Source organism: Ascaphus truei, chromosome 6 (genome assembly GCF_040206685.1).
Source record: "Ascaphus truei isolate aAscTru1 chromosome 6, aAscTru1.hap1, whole genome shotgun sequence".
NCBI classification, from domain to species: domain Eukaryota; kingdom Metazoa; phylum Chordata; class Amphibia; order Anura; family Ascaphidae; genus Ascaphus; species Ascaphus truei.
In genome coordinates, this window is record NC_134488.1 from 18,712,913 (window position 1) to 18,733,194 (window position 20,282).

Below are 20,282 nucleotides of genomic sequence, written 5' to 3' on the forward strand. Positions count from 1 at the left end.
CCCACCATCATTCACCCACCCACCATCATTCACCCACCCACCCACTGTCATTCACCCACCCACCGTAATGCACCCACCCACCATCATTCACCCACCCACCGTCATTCACCCAACTGTCATTCTACTGTCATTCACTCACCCAGTCATCCACCCACCCACTCAGTCACTCAGGCAGGCAGTCACATTTCTTTTGTTGAAAATATAAAAATAAATAGGTTGCATTGCAATGTTTTTTTCTGTATCACAATAAGAAAACAGTTAAGTAAAAGTTGCGCGCTAAAAGATATTTTTTCGTGGTAGGTGCGCTATGGGTTCGGGGTGGGGGTACGCTATGGGTTCGGGGGGGGGCCTGCTCCTTTCATTTGTCCCGGGTCCCATGATTTCTGTTGGCGGCCCTGGCCACAAGCTACCTGTTTGGCCGTCCTGTTTCCTGTATCCTGGTTCCTGGTTTCTAGATCATGTTCCTGGTTCCTGTTACCTTCTGCATTCTCCCCTAGCAGAGGTTACCTTCGGTTTCCTGAGGTCTGCTGCTACTCTCCACGCAGAGACCTGTTCTGGACTCCTGTGCCTAGTCCAGTCTGCCTTCTCCCTTTGCTGGGACTGTTACCATGGGCCGCTCCTCGCGCAGAGGCCACTCCCACGCTGCTGCCCCTCCTATGCTGAAGCGGAGCGCACCTGACTTTCCGTTGCCGAACCCCTGCTTGGATATCGATGTTACTACCGTCTCCAACCCAGACCCTGGCGTGTTTAAGGATTACCCTGACTTCTCCAACCCAGACCCTACTATGAATGACTACGAACTGCGCAATCCTGAACCGACTTCGTGGTCTAAGGTCGGTGTATTCACATCCTCACCTCAGCCCCACGGTACTGTCCTGGTTTGTGGCGAGCACAACCTTGACAGGAAGAAAGCAGGAGTGCCCCCCCCCCCCCCCACCTCCTGGCAACACCAAGTCTAGGGCTGAATGGCTGGGCATTGTCTAACCCATAGGAGGGGTTGATGGCAGGTACTTAATGTTATCTTTATGGCTCTGCAGCTTGTCCTCAATGCACATTTAACTGCAGGAGCCTCACCTGATTAAATCATAGGCCCCTCCATACAAATGTAACTCACATGCAAATCCCATTACCAGTCTGCTATCTGAGAAATTAGTACATACAGTCACATAATCCAATGAACACTTTACAGGACTGACTCCCAAATTACATCACAGTGCTTACCCATAGATCACAAAACACTTTACCTCATTTGCCTGCTTAACTACACTTGGGAATTGAATTCACAGGGAATAAAAGGGCTTTGGGATAAACATACATAGTACATGATACATTAACCTTTTCTCTTCCCACACGAATTAGCGGTAACTAGCCGGGTATAACCCCCTTATTACAGGCCAGATTACCCCTGATCATCACAACGGCCACCAGCTCCATGAAGCGAGCAAGCTCCGGTCGCAAAATTTCCACCGCGACTCTTCTCAGCCGCCCCTGTCCCCTCCGCAAACCAACAAATCGCACCACTCAAGGGAAGAGTGGGGGCAGACCCACGGGGCACTTCGGGACTCAGTCAATCGGTTTATTGGTGGCATGCTTGTTACCTGCTGCCCACGAAGGCTGCTGCAATCTCACTCAGTGGCCATCTTTGGTGTGCGGGCTCGTGTGGATGAGGGTACCGCAGGTCCGACGATCTCCCTCGGATTCCTCCGCCCTCTCCGCTGCATGGAGGTTCGATGCACCTGGCAGTGCTTGGGGTGAGTCTTCCTCCAGCTTTGTGTAGATTTTTTGGGGGGGATCTGCATTTTTTTTGGGCCCAGGGAGCTGTGTTTTCGGACAGAGATGATCCTCCACACGTCCTGCTCGCTCGGTGACTTGGGCACTCCTTGGCTCCTGCTTTTAATTGAAGTTTTGGGTAGTTGTTTTATTGATTAATTGATTTGTTGGTTACTACTTGAAATTCTTTAATTGTTTTGTTGGTTAGTGCTTTTATTAATAGAATTTGTTGTTTAGTGTTTTTAGTTATTTTAATGGGGTGTTTAGGTGCTTGTGTATTTTTTATTATTGTGTCTTTTGGGCCTTAATGTCTTTTTATTAGGGTGACCATAGAGTAGTATAGTGGCTTATAATGCCCATATTATATGGGTATGATGTATCACTATGCCAATCAATCGGTACAGGGTGGGTATAGTGGGTCCGGGGTGGGTGCTTAGGCCACCCGGGTGGCGAGCGGGGAACAGGGGTTAACCCCTTAATTACTATAGCGGTTATTAACCGCTAAGGTGATTAAGGGGGGCTAGGGACAATTAGATTGGTACCGCAGGCCAGCGGGGACCCACGGGGACCACCCGAGGACCCCCTGACACCCGCGGGGACTACCTGGAGGCCCGCGGGGACCCACGCAGGCCTCTGGTATGAATCCTGTTTTAAAACAAATAAATGATGGTTTTATGTGGGGGCACAGGGGGTGGGTTGTTTATTGGTGATTCGAACATTTTGTAGGTTTATTGGGGGCTGAGGGGGTGACTGAAGGGTTTGAAGTCCCCCCTTCACCACCCCCTCTGCCCCCAGATTGATGCCGGGGATCAGCAGTGCTGATATAAATGGGTATCAGCTCCGAAGACTCCCGGCATCAATCTGATGCAGGAAAAATGCTTTTTTTTTTCTAAGTCCCGTCTCACCGCTTATCGGTAGCGTCTCACCACCCTCTTGCCAACTTTTCCTGGCGAGGCCATTTTGAGAGGAAATCTCAATTCTAGACCCGCGATTAACCTCGATAAGCTAATCGGGGCGACTAGAATACGAGTTTGAAAAGCTGGCGATAAGTGGTGATAATAATAATAATAATAATAATAATAATATGCTCTTGTTTAGCGCTGCTAGTTGTATGTAGTGCTTTACACAGATATTTTGTAGGCACTGGTCCCTGCCCGTAGAGCTTACAATCTATGAGGTTGGTACCTGAGGCACAGGGAGATAAAGTGACCTGCCCAAGGTCACAAGGAGCCGACACCGGGAATTGATCCAGGTTCCCCTGCTTCAAACTCAGTGCCAGTCAGTGTCTTTACTCACTGAGTCACTTCCTCACTGAGTGACTTATTTGTCGAATTTTTTTTTTGCCCCAAAAAATTGCTGAAAAGCTCTATTGCCGACTTATCGGGGCAATAAGGTGACGATAAGTGCCTTATCGGTGCTTACTGCATTGGCCCCACAGTCTTTATAAATGATGACATATTTATTAAATTAAAGATTTCTGAAAATATTAATTGCTTTATAGAACAACAACAAAACAACAGATATATTCCAGCAGTGATTGAATAAAAAAAGTTCTACTTGCAGTCTTTGTAATAGATTTTCATTTACAGTATTTTAGGAACAAGGGAGAAACACCAAATTTCAGGTCCAAACCAAACCTTTCCTCACCTTTTTTGTTCGATCACTGCAGGAAGAGATCCTGCTTCTGTTGTTATTTTTTTACTTTAGTTACACATGCAGGTTTTTTCATGAGCTTTTCCCCCCTGTTTCTTCTGTTATTTGATACAATAACAGAAATGACAAATACTTGGGAAAAACAGTACAATCTTCTTCCCACAACCTGCCTTGGCTGTTTCTGGTACAGTTTCACCTCTACGATAAATCGAGAAATAGATGCATTAATTAAAAAGGTGTGTTGCTGTGTCGGAACACTGCTGCACATACATGCTCTATGTATACTGCGTTACATTTAATTACTGTGCATGTGCACTCTACGCCTTCTAGATGGAACACATACTGTGTGTGTTTCATCTAATTAGTGCGCATACGTGCATGAGCTACAAAGCAAAGAGATGCCTAAAAGGCAGATCTTACCTTAATGATCCAATACTGATGCACTGTGTCGCTGGATGTGGTTTCTACACAAACAAGCTATTGACGTTGAGAATCTGGAAAACAAGGATGAAAACAATGGCATCAATAAAGCATTGTTTGAAATCAATTAGAAAATTACTTAAAAAGAGGACACTCAAATTACTCCACTTGAACAACACTACTGACTAACATCGTACCCCCAACATAATTAAACAATAAATTGTATTTCTTAAAAATTTCCTGTTTGCATCAGTTTCAGTCACTGATTGCTCCAGCCTACCGTCCTCAAATGCCAAAATAGTCCATTAATAGTATATTTCAAATTTTTTATCTTGGCAGTACTGTATTTATACTGCTTCCCAAATGCATCTGAAATAGCACTCCTCAAATTATTTGGTAAACTCTTCTTACCACGCGAGCCATCAAAGTTCAAATTTCTGGCCCACTCGGTATAAAGTTCAAAAGGCACATGATGTTGAAATAGTAGTTGGGGAAATCGATGTGGGTGTCACCTCCATTATGGAAAGAGGCATGTAAGGTACTGGATCCCCAGTGACAGAGATACAGGTGTATTTCCACCTCCATGGTTAAATTTCCGCAGATGTGGTTTGGAAAACGGCACAGGGAACTGCTCTGGTGTGCAACTTTCTTGCAGGTCAGTCTCAGTATCATTGGGGGGATCAAGGGCCAATTTCCAAATTGCTGAATTAGAAGGATGGTACGTTTTGGGCTTTCCAGCATCTGGTTATTGATAAGAGGCACATGGGAGGGGGAGGGGAGAAGAGGCATCCTCTATGTGCCTCACAATATGGTCCCTCCTCTCTAACACCAGGTACATTTTTGTAACCATTAAGTCCAGTCTCTGATCCTGCTGAGGTACCTGTGCACAATCAGTGGCAGATCTTGCCACAGGTGTGCAAGGTATACAGGCATCACAATTGTCAAAAAAATAAATAAACACTTGACAAGAGTAAATTACTGTATTGTGCAGTATTATAGTACAGTATTTACTGTATAAAACAGTACTGTACTGTATGTGCTGTTGTGTGTGTTGTTTTAATTTAACCTTACTGTACTGTTTTTATCTCTATACTTATAGATCCCCTGATTTGAACCCCATTGAATTGATCTGACATGCATTAAAGCATCATTTGAGAAAATTGTGAAGTCTGCTAACAAAGATGAACTAGTGAACTAGTGAATGGGATAACTAATTATTGATTATTTGAATGAATGTTCAAAAACAGAAACTTGCAACAACTACATAAACCATATAAAAAATGTTTTAATGGTGGTTATTGAGAGAAACAGGATAGGAACATGGATCTAATAATTGTAATGCACCATTATCAAGTTTCTTTGTTTAAGGGTCTCACTGCAGGCTGCTTTGTTTACTTTAATCCTAAAGCGCGGCTAACATGGGCCCAGAACTCTGAATAACAATAGGCAGGCCTTCAAAAAACAGCTAACTAGTGTCTGGCAAAAGAAAGATTCCGGCACTTCTAAAACAATTTACAAATCCTAAAAATAAATAGTGAAATAAAGTGAAACAAATATTTGTCAGCACCTCAGAGCGTCCAATGTCAATTATAAACAGATGATCTACCATGCATATGGTTCAGATCTGGTGGGTCCGGATGGTTCTCAGATGACTACAGTGACTTGTCTCAGAGCATGTGGAAAGGAACACATGGAAAAATCATAGTGTATACTGTTTGCAAAAAACACTAACACAACAACACAAATAACACAGACACAAAGTCAGATGGACTAGACCTCAAACATGAAACATACAACTACCAATAAACTAATAGATGCTTAAATAATAACTAATTTAATAAAATTTGTAAAATATATTGTTATAAAAAAGACAAAAGTATGTCTAAGGGACACAATGATAAGCGGATGATGGTCATCCGATGCGGGGAAAAATTGGAGTCCTACTTACGAAAAAGTAGGAATAATCGGGCACACAGGACAAATATGCAATGGGGTAAGCTCCAGGAGTCCCACAATAGCTGTCTTCCAAAGTGCCTGGACAGGATGAGTGTACTACGGTGTACCGTCACTCCATGGACACAAATCTTCACCTTGGTACCTTGCCCATCTCTGGTTGCGTTGACTCACATATTCAGCATGCACTTTCTGGTCTGCCAGAATCAGAACAGAGCACCTACTGTAGTCGGTCAGCGTACACAATAACATATTATACGCCCACACTGTATACAGTTTATGGCAGTCATGTAATCATGGAAAACAGGAAGCAAGCTACTTTAGTGAGCACAAGACGAAATGGGGAATAAAATGGCGGTGCACGGCGGTGTAATGGAGAAAATGCTGGGCGTGAAGCGATGAGATTACAAAGCAATTTTAATCAGCATAATGCAGAGATATCACAGGTAAAGTCTTTTGACTCGTTTCGCACCCTTGACGGTGCTTTATGAGGGTTTGACTCTAGCATTATGTGGACGAATTCTTACATAATTCCTGTGGATGGAAAGATTTACTAACAGCACCCACAAAACATACATTATCTTCCTCGGAAGCTTTTTGAAGCACCGGATTCTGGACTTTGTCCTACTGTAGATACAGGTGCCACCTTACCGAAGAGCTTGCTGTCGGAGGCTGAAAAACGTTCATCTGTTGTTGATTTATCATTTGGGGTGAGGGTGTGAGTTTAGTGTTATAGAGCTTAGTGTGGTGGGGGGGGTAGTAGTGGAGGCTAGTTGAGGGGGGGTAGTAGGGAGGTATTAGTTAAGGGTGGGATTGAGGAGATATTAAGGCTAATAATAACTACTGTATTGTCCACAAATAAATGCATTATTTTGCAGGGTTTGTTAATACACCTCTACTATTGCCGCAGTGATATTATTTTATTTTTTATAACGCAATACCGAAAATAATGTTTTTCTCAAACTCCGACCTCAAGGTCTACCAACAGGTCAGGATTGTGTAACGCTTGTGCTGCCCGCAAACCTGACAAGACCCCGGTACTGAGGTGGAGAAGAGAAAACCCACACATCCGCAGCAACGGGGACGTGCCCGGAGTGTGGTATTGAGCGTAGACTGGTCTTGGGCTGTAGAGAAAGGTTAGTTAGGTACTTGCCGGATCCTGGGTTCCAGAGGGAAGCATATTTGAGTCCGTAAGCCAATAGTCTGGGAGTAGAGAGAGCTGCATAGTGAGTGCCGTTTGCCGAGTCCAAGGAGTAGAGAGGGAAGCGTAGTAAAGTCTGAAGCCAGAGGTCAAGATCCAAAGAGGGTGCGTAGCCAGGCCAGGTCAGGAACAAGGAGACTGGAAACACAAGAGAGAGCAAAGCACAAAACCAGACAGCACGAAGCTACAGATGATTATGCTGAGCACTGACTGAATGCGGGGACAGGAACTAAATGCAGAGGAAAGGCCAATGGGAGAAGGGGAGGAGCAGAGGTGCGTCCCCCGAACTGCAGGGATAGGGAGAATAGTCAAGGGGGAGGATTAGGGGTGGTTGCGCTGCTTGCGTGCGTTGCGCGGTGTCCCGCGATGGCTGGGGATGGGGACAGGCGCAGGAGACTGCCCACAAGAAGCGCTGGTTCGCGCATGCCCTGCAACGCTGTGGGCTGGCACGCCCGGCCGGCACGGGGAAGGAGGAGGGACCTGCCCACGTCGGAGCAGGAGGGAGAGCCGAAGCAGCGATGGCTGCGGGGACCGGGGTGAGTGAGGAGAGGACACGTTGTGCAGGACATGCCCCCGGATTCCTTACAGATTGAAGGATATCCCAGTTTAAGAACGGGGTCAGACTCACCTTAATCTTCAATATACCAGAACAAAACAGCAAACATTCAAAAGGAGTGTCCTTTCACTCCCAAGCAAATAAACTCCCATTTCCAGATTTTCACAAAGGCATATCAGAGACACGCTCTCTCTGATAGGAGCGAGGGGTCCATCCGAGATTATGGATGGAATAAAGACCCCGTTGGATGATTGGATGTCAATGGATCAGATGGTTCTCGGTGTAATGCAAATAACAAACAATAATGTAATGGGCTATCACAGTTTTATAAAGTCATAAAAAAAACATTAAAATGTGCACTCACATTCTACGTATCATTCATGCGCATATAAAGAAATAAGTGAACGGGGGAAACTGGAGTCTCGCTGTCGGTGCTGTCGTTTCAGCTGTCGTACTTGTCCTGGCCTTCTTCATGGGAGCCGCATCACTGTCTGCAACCCATTCTCCAGGTCTCAGAACTTCAGATTGGGTGGCACTACGTCACGCTCACGTCCCCCTCGCCGTTTTGCCACAGTTGCAGCGACTCCAATTCCGTAGTCAGTCATTACTCTATTATGGTATTTTGCTTAAATCGGCTTCTTCAGGAGTATGATCATGGATCTCCATGGATCACTTTATATACCCTCACCTCATGGGATAATTTCCCATATCTAACGACTCGCCACAATGTATAATCACAATTGATTAAAAATCACACTCTATACACATTACAGACATCAGAAATCTAGCTTCACCATTGGAATCCTAAATACTGTATGTGTTAAACCATGAATGACATAGAACTATAATAATAGTAATAAAAATAAAAAAAATACATCATTGCAAAAGATACACCTGATGTTAATAGTTTTTAACACAAACTTGATGTATGATATAAAGTGGTTCATATGTATACTTAAAACCACACACCACAGAACAATACAAGGGGTAAACATAGATGAAAGCCTTAGTAATTTTGTCCCACTCACTAAGAAATGGCAGAAATGACAGGGAATATGCCACACATCAATTATCACTACAGATACTCACGGATAGTGGAATTGGTAAATAGACTGGTCAAAAAAGAAAAAAGCATGTATATGTTAAATATGTGAGAACATAACAGAAAAAAATAAAACATGTTGGGTTCACATCCCAGATGGTTGCTGGATATGTTTAAAGCTAAATAAAATCTTTGAAACAGTTAATGTCAAAACTTGGATATCTCCAACAATCATAGGATTATAAAACAATAGAATAATAACATTTATGGGAGGGAGTAAATAACAAGATTAATTCTACTTGAGCTCTGCAAAATGTTTGATTAATGGTGGTCTCGATAAACACATACAGTATCTATAAGCAATAATTCGATTTAAATCTCTAGAGTGTTCAAAGATTGAGTTACACATAGAAACCTACTAAATATAAATTGATTCCATTGTATGTGAACTGAAAAACATGTTCAGTTGATGGTGGTTTCAATAAAAACATATATTAATACAGTCATTCTATCTAAATACTTAGAGCGTTCAAAGATTGAGTTATATATAGAAAACTGCTAAATAAACGTGATTGACGAGGCACCCTAAAGAGAGGTTAAGATACAATAGAAAAATCCAATCATTCAGTGGGGTCTTTATTCCACCATAATCCCAGACGGACCTTTGGCTCCTATCAGAGAGAGTGTGTGTCTCTGATATGCCTCTGTAAAAATCGGCATGTATGAGTTTATTTGCTTTCGCTCACCATACCAACACAGTACCATATAACGCAGACCAGGCCAAACTCCCTTCAGGCCACACAAGGCCTGTGACCATATCAACAATCAGACCAGGCACCAGCTGTGACAGATCCCGGAACATACTGAGCTTGAACCTTTTATAAAACACATACAATCCGGCGCCTAGAAAAAATGTCCAAGCATCAAACAATGAGATCTGACCATATATAGTGTCCAGTCTGGATTGTCCGAGAACCTTCAAGTGTATCTCAGAGATGTTTCACAATATGTGGAAATAAACACATAAAATAATCATAATGTATAACTGCTGATAAATATGATATAACACTACAGACACTAACAGACAAACAGACTAAGACAAACAAAACACTAGACAACATCTAATGATAAGCTAGAAAACTAATTTATTAAAATACTAAAAAACAGACAATTGTCTTGATCACAGGGAGTAAGTAATTTAGATGATGCTCATCCAATGAGAAAAAATGGAAACCTACTTATGACAATCAGGATTCCAAATAGCATTATGGATAGTCTCTGTCCCGTGTAGCTGGCTTGAAACAGATGCTTGTAGTATCCCTCCAGGGTCCTCTCACAGCACTGTCACTGACGCCGTATGTACTGATGTTCCGGTGCCTCCTGTGCTCTCCTCATGGTCTGCTCTGGGGGACACTTTCAGGAACGCCGCAAATCTGATGTACCGGTGCTTCCTACGCTATCCTCGTTGTCCTCTGTGGCTGCGTGCGCAACGCGTAAGTGGTAATTACCCTCCGCTCAGCTTGGCTCAGTCAGATCTCCCAGGATCAGTTGTGGTGAATGCCTTCACGTCTGAATATAACGCGTTTCGTGAAACGTCACTTCCTCAGGGGTATGTGATGTGAATAGGCTTGTCTCATATTTAATACCCACACAAATTGATTTGTAATCAATAAAACCTTTGTATGCAATAAAAAGAATTTGGCAGGCCAAGGGACTAAAAAAAGGTTTCAGCATATGATATACATATCATAAAACAAAACATAAATGTACATAGAAACATAACATATAATACCAAACAATCAGCAGTAAATTATCAACAGTAATTCCATAGACAGCCTGAAAAAAATATAATTCACTGCCATAAACAGTGTAATTGTGTCAAGCCAAAGCTATATGCATGACTTAATCATATGACCTTTATGTGTTCCATCGTAGACAGGAAGAAACAAAGATGGTATAAATCTATGCACCCTAAAATACTCAAAAAGAATTGGTTAATGGATAAAGTAAAGATGTTGTGAAATGGCCACCGGAAAGCATATTCTTAGATATAAATCTTCCAAATGTACATCACCCTGTAAGCTATAATACTTAAACCCCAGCTTGTCTAATGCTGCATCTCATACTCTGCATGTGTATTGTCGTATGAATAGGTAATGTAAAGTAATAGACATGTAGTGATCACCAATCTCTTAGTGCTCATTTAACACCCATACAGTATTAGATGCCAACCATACAGTACTACAAATAGAAGGAGGAGGGAATAAAAAAAAGGTGGAGGGGAGGGTAGGAGCATCTAGCCTTGGTGGCACTCGTAACTTTCTAAAAATACTCCTAAGTCAAAATCGATGTTCAACGCGGTCAGCGTTTTTGACTCGTAGATCCAGTATGCTTTACACTTACTGATCAGGTTTAATTTGTTCCCACCTCTCCAATTTGGTGAGTGAGTTCAATTGCTTGACAGACCAAACCCTTCGGATTTTGGTCATGATGAACCAAAAAATCATGTGAAACACTGTGTGTGGTGAGTCCCTTTCTGATGTTATACAGTAAACATGCTCATAGATACGTCTCTGAAACGATCTCCCCGTTCGCCCCACATATTGTAGGCCACGGGGACATTGTAACAGATAAATCACAAAAGTAGTGTGACACTTGATGTATGAACTGATTTTATAAACCTTTGACGTAAAATTGTACATGAATGTAGTTTTACTCACACTAAACGTACATGCTGTGCATGTTGTACAGGCAAAAAAAGCCTTTGGTAGTGCGTGTTGTACCTGGTTTAGTATGCTTTAAAGGGCAACTTGGTGCAAGTCTTAATTTTAGATTAGCTGCTTTTCTAAAAATAATAGAAGGCTTTGATGGGAGAATTTGAGACAATGCTTATAAACACTTGTCTCATTTTAGGGGCCATTTGATTATTCTGTGTGATGAAGGCTATTTGATTGCGGGATTCCAAAGATTGATCCTTCTTTTTGTACTCCAGGAGCATTTCTTTGTCTATTTGTTGGACTTGAATTAATGTATCTTGAAGTTCATTAGCAGGATATTTTCTCTCAATGAATTTGGTTTTCAGCTCGTTTGCCTGAGACGCAAACACCTCATTGCTGGAGCAATTACATCTCAGACGCGAACTGTCCCTTAAGGATGTTTTTAATCCATTGTGGATTATGGTGGCTGTCTGCCATTACATAGTTATTTGCCTGTACTGATTTAAAAAATGTTTGTGTATGGATAGAGTTACCAATTGTGGTAATATCTAGATCCAAAAAGTTGATATGGTGAATGCCATACTGTCATGTACATTTAAGATTCATAGTATTGGTGTTAAGGTAGATAATAAATGTGTCAAGGAGTTAAAGACTCCCATCCCAAATAAAAATAACATCATCAATTTAGCAGCACCAGAGTACCAGGTTTGCACCGATGGGGCAGTTGTTCCAGATATAATCTTCCTCCCCGTTACCCATGAAAAGGTTGGCATAACTTGGTGCAAACCTGGTCCCATGGCTGTACCGCACACCTGACGAAAATATTGTAAATTAAAACAAAAATAATTATGAGTGAGAATAAAGTATATGCAATCCAAAATAAAAACCTTTAGTGCCATAAGCATATTCAAATCCAGTTCTAATGTGTGTTGTATGGCTTGACAACTTTCTTGATAGTCTATTACGGTGTAAAGGGAGGCAACATCTCCCGTTACCCACACATAACCAGAATGCCACTCCACATCACGCAAAATTTGCAAAACGTGGGTGGTGTCACGTAAATGGGATCTTAATTGAATGACGAATGGCTGCAAATAAAAATCAATAAATTGTGATAAATTGGAAGAAAGTGAATTAATACAAGAAATTATTGGTCTACCAAGGGGTTCTTGTAAATTTTTGTGGATTTTAGGAATTGCGTAAAACATAGGGATACGTGGATGTTAGATGTTCAGAAAATCATATTCATCCTGTTTAATGGCATGGCTCATAATTTCCTTGTCCTTGTCCAATAGGGCTATCAAATGGGTTGAACATCGATTTTGACTTGGGAGTATTCTTCGAAAGTTACGAGTGCCACCAAGGCTACATACTCCTACCCTCCCCTCCACCTTTTTTATTCACCCTCCCTCTTCTATTTGTAGTATGGTTGGCATCTAATACTGTATGGGTGTTAAATGACCACTAAGAGATTGGTGATCACTACATGCCTATTACTTTACATTACCTATTCATATGACTATACACATGCAGAGTCTGAGATGCAGCATTAGCCCTCGCTCAGACAGTGCAGCGTTGACACTGCGACATTTTGCCGCCACATCCCGAATTGAAATTTGCGGCTACAGCCGCGTGACGTGAGCTGGTTCAGCCAATAAAGGCGAACCAGCTCTGTGACTTGTTCATTACACCCCCCGCCACGCCCCCAAACACCGCAACCCAACTCCTGCAGTTTGAGCAGAGATCACTGGGCTGCAGGAGCGTGCGGTGGAGGCGCGAACGCAAGCACGCCGACGTAGCAGCCTGTCTGAGTGAGGCCTTAGACAAGCTGGGGTTTAAGTATTATAGCTTACAGGGTGATGTACATTTGGAAGATTTATATCTAAGAATATGCTTTCAGGGGGCCATTTCACAACATCTTTACTATATCCATTAAGCAAAATCTTTGTTTCTTCCTGTCTGCGATGGAACATATAAAGGTCATATGATTAAGTCATGCATATAGCTTTGGCTTGACACAATTACATTGTTTGTGGCAGTGAATTATATTTTTTTCAGGCTGTCTATGGAATTACTGTTGATAATTTACTGCTGATTGTTTGGTATTATATGGTATGTTTCTATGTACATTTATGTTTTGTTTTATGATATGTATATGATATGCTGAGACTTTTTTTAGTCTCTCGGCCTGCCAAATTCTTTTTATTGTATACATCGGTTTTATTGATTACAAATCAATTTGTGTGGGTATTAAATATGAGACATGCCTATTCACATCACATACCCCTGAGGAAGTGACGTTTCACGAAACACGTAGGGTTCAGAGGTGAAGGCATTCACCACTACTGATCCTGGGAGATCTGACTTAGCCAAGCTGAGCAGAGGGTTATTACCACTTCTGTGTTGCGCACGCAGCCAGAGAGGACAACGAGGAGTGTAGGAGGCACCGGTACATTTGATTTGCGGCGTTCGTGTAAGTGCCCCCCAGAGCGGACCATGTGGAGAGTACATGCGGCGCCAGTGCCAGTGCTGTGAGAGGACCCTGGAGGGAAACTACAAGCATCCGTTTCAAGCCAGCTACACGGGACAGAGACTATCCATAATGCTATTTGGAATGCTGCTTGTCGTAAGTGGATTTCCAATTTTTCTCATTTGATGAGCATCAAAGTTACTTACTCCCTGTGATCAAGACAATTGTCTGTCTTTTAGTATTTTATATTTTAATAAATTCATTTTCTAGCTTATCATTAGGTGTTATCTAGTGTTTTGTTTGTCTGTTAGTCTGTTTGACTGTCAGTGTCTGTATTGTTATATCATATTTATCAGCAGTTGTACACTAGGATTATCTTATGTGTTTATTTCCGCATATTGTGAAACCGTCTCCGAGATACACCTGGAGGTTCCCGGACAATCCAGACTGGACACTATATATGGTCAGATCTCATTGTTTGATGTTTGGACATTTTTTCTAGGCGCCGGATTACATTTGTTTTATGTTATTCTGTCTGATCTGTATCGGTCAGTTTTTTTCCAGGCGGCCTGACTTATATTTATAAGATTTTGGTTTTCACCACAGTGATATAGTAACACTATGGGCCTCATGCAGTAAGCGTTGATAAGGTATTTTTCGGCATTTTATAGCCAAACTTGGGTTTCAGATTCAGTAAGCGCCGATAAGTGCTTGATTTCGGCAGGTTTCGGAGCCGATAATTTTGTTATGGCCAGTCGGCTGGCGATAAGCCTGTTTTCGCCACTGATCGCCACTTTTTTAAATCGGCTGGATTCAAGAAAAAAAATCAGCTTATCGGGGCTGATCGGCACTACGAAATTGTACCCGACTAGCACCCTCTCTATACACCTTTAAGACCCACCTTAAGACACACTTGCTTAAAGAAGCATATGAATAGCACTGTGGATATTCTAAACACGATACATAATGCTTGGCCCCCTGCAGACGCACTTACCAGAACTCCCTCCTACTGTCTCTGTACGTTCTCCCTACCTACCAATTAGACTGTAAGCTCCTCGGGGCAGGGACTCCTCTTCCGAAATGTTACTTTTATGTCTAAAGCACTTATTCCCATGATCTGTTATTTATATTATCTGTTATTTATTTGATTACCACATGTATTACTACTGTGAAGCGCTATGTACACTAATGGCGCTATATAAATAAAGACATACAATACAATTGAGATGTTATGGCCAATTTCTCCCGCCAACTAAAGTTGGCAGTTTGGAGGGGAGAACGATCGCTAAGGCTGCCGGAACGGCACTTAGAAAAAAAAAATCTTCTGTACATCAATGGAGTCTATGGAGCGGGGACGTATAACAGTATAGTACTGTTTACGTTTCATTGCTCACAATACAAACGTCATTTGCATTACAGTGTGGGGGCATTCTCTGCATTGTGTCACAGCTGACGTGTATTATTTGCATAACATTGTACTTTTACATGTTTTCAGCATTTGCGTGTCACATTACTCATCATGTGATGATGTGTCAAGGGAAAATCCTATACTCAACTCTTAAAGGAGAACCTCACATCATATCACACATTTTACTGAACTGAGCGACAATTATTTACATGATGTTACACATGTCACACATGTCACACATACACCGTATATTCATGTTCCTTTACATTACACAATGCTTGTAATGTGTGACGCATCTTTAAACGTTCATGTACATCTTTATTCTCATGTTTACATCTAGTTTTGGTCCTCCCTATATTCATGACGTCACTTATTGGACGCTCAATCACATTGCATGTTTACATTATAACCGTTGCATTACAAGCACTTCAACCTAACTTATACACACATGTACAGTAATTCATCATTGGGACACCTTGTAAACTCATTCTATAGCAACTATCCTCATTACAGAAATGCATGCATATGCACACGACTATTCATTGTTGTCAACATGTGACAATAACATGGCTAATTTCCCACGTCAATCTCAGCCTTTTTGTCTAATTACATGACTGACTGTTGTGTTCACAAGTGTTACATGCATTGCACATTCAACTATTTATTTTCAAGCAATCTTTGTACAAAGCTTCACGTCACATCATTGGCAAATATCATCATTCCCTGCAGAATACACACAACAAATACTTCTAAGAACAACTGCACACAGCTTGCCACAGAAGTACTTTATTATGTTAATGTAACACCTTGCATTTTACTATGTCACCTGACATCATCACATACCTATTTAAAGGACGCCCATTACCTGCTCATTCACAGCTACTCATTTCAAAATGTTGCGATTGTTTAGGAGACGGAGGAACATTCTTTTCTACAGTGACAGTGACAGGGACAGTCACGCGGATACGACAGGGACAGGGAGAGGGACAGGCCGAGGGACAGGTAGAGGGACAGGAGATCAGAGGAGAAGACAGAGGAGACAAGTTGTGCCTCGTCCGCGTCTGTACAGGGAGAGAACCCTGTTAGATGGGATGAGTGAGGAGGAGATTGTAAGTCGCTATCGTTTGAGTTCAGCAGCAATCTTATCTCTTTATCAGGAGATAAGGGGAGATTTAGATTTTTTCACAGCCAGAGGTCGTGCAGTCCCTGGGCTTGTTAAAATGCTGTGCTCATTACATTATCTTGCTTCCGCGTCATACCAGACAACTGTGGGCATAGTGGGCGGGGTCTCGCAATCTACATTCTCGCGGGCCTTTACCCAGTTTCTCTATGCACTCAATAGACGCGCTAGGAATTATATTCATTTTCCTACAGAGGCAACAGAGTGGCTGGAAGTCAGGACTGGCTTTTATAATATAGCAGGGATACCATGTGTGCTGGGTGCAATCGATTGCACACATGTTGCTTTGATTGCACCTAGTCAGAGTGAGCATGTGTACCGCAATCGTAAGCACTACCATTCACTCAATGTACAGGTGGTATGTGATGCCACGATGAGGATAATGCATGTGGTACCCAAATTCCCTGGTTCCAGTCACGATTCCTCTATCCTGAGGAACTCTTCAGTCTTCCATGCGTTCGAAGAGGAACATTTTGAACCTGGTTGGCTGCTGGGTGAGTACAGATTTACATGTTCTAACACAAAACACATTTTTATTTAGGAATGTTGGCATTGTAGAATTTGATCACTAATGTCAGCTTATGTGTGCTCCATTCATTATAGGTGACTCAGGATACGGAATTAGGCCGTGGCTCTTGACTCCAGTGCTAAACCCTCAAACTGAAGCAGAGGAGAGGTACAATGCAGCCCATATATCTACAAGATCTGTTATAGAGAGGACATTTGGCCTACTCAAGACCAGATTTAGGTGTCTGGACAGAACTGGTGGAGCTCTTCTATACAAGCCTCAAAAAGTGTCTGATATTATCCTTGCCTGTTGCATTTTGCACAATGTTGCACTCAGGCACAATGTACAATCAGACCTAGCTGAGCCTGTGGTAGACGAGCATCCCACCCATGTAGCTGCTGAAAATGAACAAACAGCCAGTGGTGGCCAGACACGCCAGAATCTCATCAATTCATTTTTTTCTTGTAAGTAAAAACATATATGTTCCAAGTTCTACTTTTATAGTTAAATTATGTTATCTTAACAATAATGTTTTTTTATATAACCTTCTGTTAGGACACAGATGAATATGGGTTGCACACCTTTCTTTTCTCTGCTGTGTGCACAAAGGGATGTGGCACCGGTATGTTATTGTTGCACAGGTTATATAATCCCTCTTCAATTGTACTTTAGTTGTGTGTATGTGAATACAACTGGGGTAACAAAACACTAATATTTTAGCATTGTGTTGTTCCTTATGCTAAGACAATACACATATTATGCCCATACTCATTCATGCTTCTAGTATGCTTACATACAATGTTATTGGTGCAGTGTAACATGTACATCCATATGATGTGTACACCAGGCTGATTTACATTTTGAATGTGATTAAATATACATGGTGTTGCACATTTAACACCAAATACACACTTTGCTGTGTTGTTTACGGTACTGAAGATGGCATGTCAATGTTTGCAATTTATATATTGTTCCTTTGCATTATAGGTATATCTCCAGTATGACTGATCATGGTATGTATATTTGCTGACATCTCTCATAAGATGTGCCTACCTCAATCTTCCTATAATTATTTGAAGTAAAAACCCAACATATTGGTTTAAACACAAATGTAACATACATGTACTTTCTGTATCATGTATATGCATTTAGCTACTGTTGAGGTTTCATGTGCATTGTATTAGAAAATGATTACTCCCATTTCATCACATTTTATGTATGTTTCCTTATAAATTCCATTAATGTAATATAGAGGTGTTTGGAGAAAAGGGGATAACTGCACTTATTTGTTTACTTACGGGAGCTCATTCATCACGATGAAATTGACTGATCATAACACTCCATGCATGAATGCCTGTAATCACAACAATGCGTACTACATCTTATATTTAGCAATGTAGGTGTTTATTAATGCTAGGAATTAATAGTCAACATTAATTTAAATTTGTGACATGTGTATGTATAAGTCATACGTGTGTGGATGTGTCCTACATGTACCAAGTGTAAAACTGTTTACAGAAACCACAATTTTGTCGCAAATGTTACTGTAATTTAGCATTTCTAATTTCCCAATATGACAATGTTGGTAATATTTTTGGAATGTCAATCACGTCACTTCATCATTATCATGATGATAATTATCAAGTATTCTCACAATTGTAACGTCAATCACGTGCACATTAGCATAGACACACTTTTTAAGACAACTGTTTGTGTCTGTATCAATTTGTGTAGGATCCATGTATAACACCGACAAATGATAACAGCAGCTTTATTATGGTAGCTTATATCATCATATTGACTATACTATTTATTTTTAGAACGTTTAATAAACACAGTAAACTATAGTTAGTTAGGTTAATGAAATATACACAGAAACGTACTTCATTACATGATGTTGATGTAATATTCAGAACATCATGCATTGTAGGGGACCACAACATCTGGGCAATAACATTATTTGCTACAGTCCCAAACCATTTTATCAACATACCCATGTAACAAGAGATTTTTAACAATAAATGGCTAGTTGATTGTAAGTGTCCTTTACATTGGGAGAAGGAGTGGCTCAGTGAGTAACACACACACTGGCACTGAGAGTTTGAAGCAGGGGAGTCTGGTTCAATTCCCGGTGTCGGCTCCTTGTGACCTTGGGCAAGTCACTTTATCTCCCTGTGCCTCAGGCGGCAAAAAATAAATTGTAAGTTCCATGGGCCAGGACCTCAGCCTGAAAAATGTGTCTGTAAAGCGCTGCGTACAATTAGCAGCGCTATACATGAACATGCTCATATTATAATTATTATTATTGTTACATAGTTTCGACAGTCATACGTTCCATTACACAATAGAATACACAAATGTGTTAGCAGAGTGGGAATGGTTGTTATATATAAAACACACCATGCCATAAAATGCTAGTAGTAATTAAAGAACACTCAATAAAAATTCATGAGGCACTCTTTTGCAACATCATTATGTTAATTAAGTGCTTATGCAATATAGGCATAAGGGTATCACATTTTTAATTGTTTGTTAATAAGCGCTGCAAGCAATATAAAATTAGTTCCATATGTAGTATAGTAGTCGGTGGCTCCTCCTCACAATCATCTCATATAAAGGTAGACTCTTCTGAAATCATACATTGATCCGATTGTATCTTCCCCGACATCTCTGAAATACAGCAAACACATGATGGTCAAAGATGGCACCTTACTATATATGTATCCGTGACAACGCGTTACACAGCTCTATATGATTGTGTACATACACACGTCACTCACTTATATGTTAGAAGTACAAGTGTACATCAGTATGTAATTTTTCTTTAAATTTGTAGCAGGCATAACTATGTATATGAAGTAAACGTTGCCTGTATACTGAAAAATGTGCGCGCACATCTTAGTGTGCGCACGCACTTCACGCTTGGGTCGACTAACTGTTAGCGCATGCGCAAAACAATGCGTACGTTGTGCGTTCAATACATGTTGAAAATACCAGTAAACATAAAATCTTTATTTCAAATACAATGAAGACGAAACTACATTCGTTCTGAACGAGTACATCTGTATTCTTTTTAAACAGACGTGTTTGAACAGAAAGCACGGCCGATAACAAAATGCGCAAATGCAATACGTGTGACGTCATGTTAAGCCAGCGTGAAACGCACGCTAACACTCCTCCCACTCAATTAACATTTGGCTAACGCCCAGTGTACGCCCCCACTGTATGACACAGTGCAGTTACCGTTACTATAACAAAACAAGACAGCCAATAGGCTTTGAGGCGCGCACGTCGCTTGGGGGCGGGACTTACATCCGTAATCCTTTTTAAGGACGCCTTGGCCCATGACAAGGGTCCCACGTCATACGTGGTGGACCCGGTTTTTTATTTTGTAGATGTTGCAT

At 41.4% G+C, this 20,282-nt stretch overlaps 1 protein-coding gene across 1 annotated transcript in view; it reads right to left on the minus strand.

Annotated features, from left to right (window-relative positions):
• Nucleotides 1–7,086: 7,086 nt before the first annotated feature.
• Nucleotides 7,087–20,282, minus strand: part of LOC142498016 (uncharacterized) — a 48,734-nt gene continuing 35,538 nt past the window's right edge. The window contains exons 5-6 of the mRNA XM_075606524.1: nt 12,007–12,124; nt 7,087–7,135 (exon numbers count right to left, since the gene is read on the minus strand). Coding sequence (XP_075462639.1) covers nt 7,087–7,135; nt 12,007–12,124 — 167 coding nt within the window. The remainder of the gene's footprint in view (nt 7,136–12,006; nt 12,125–20,282) is intronic.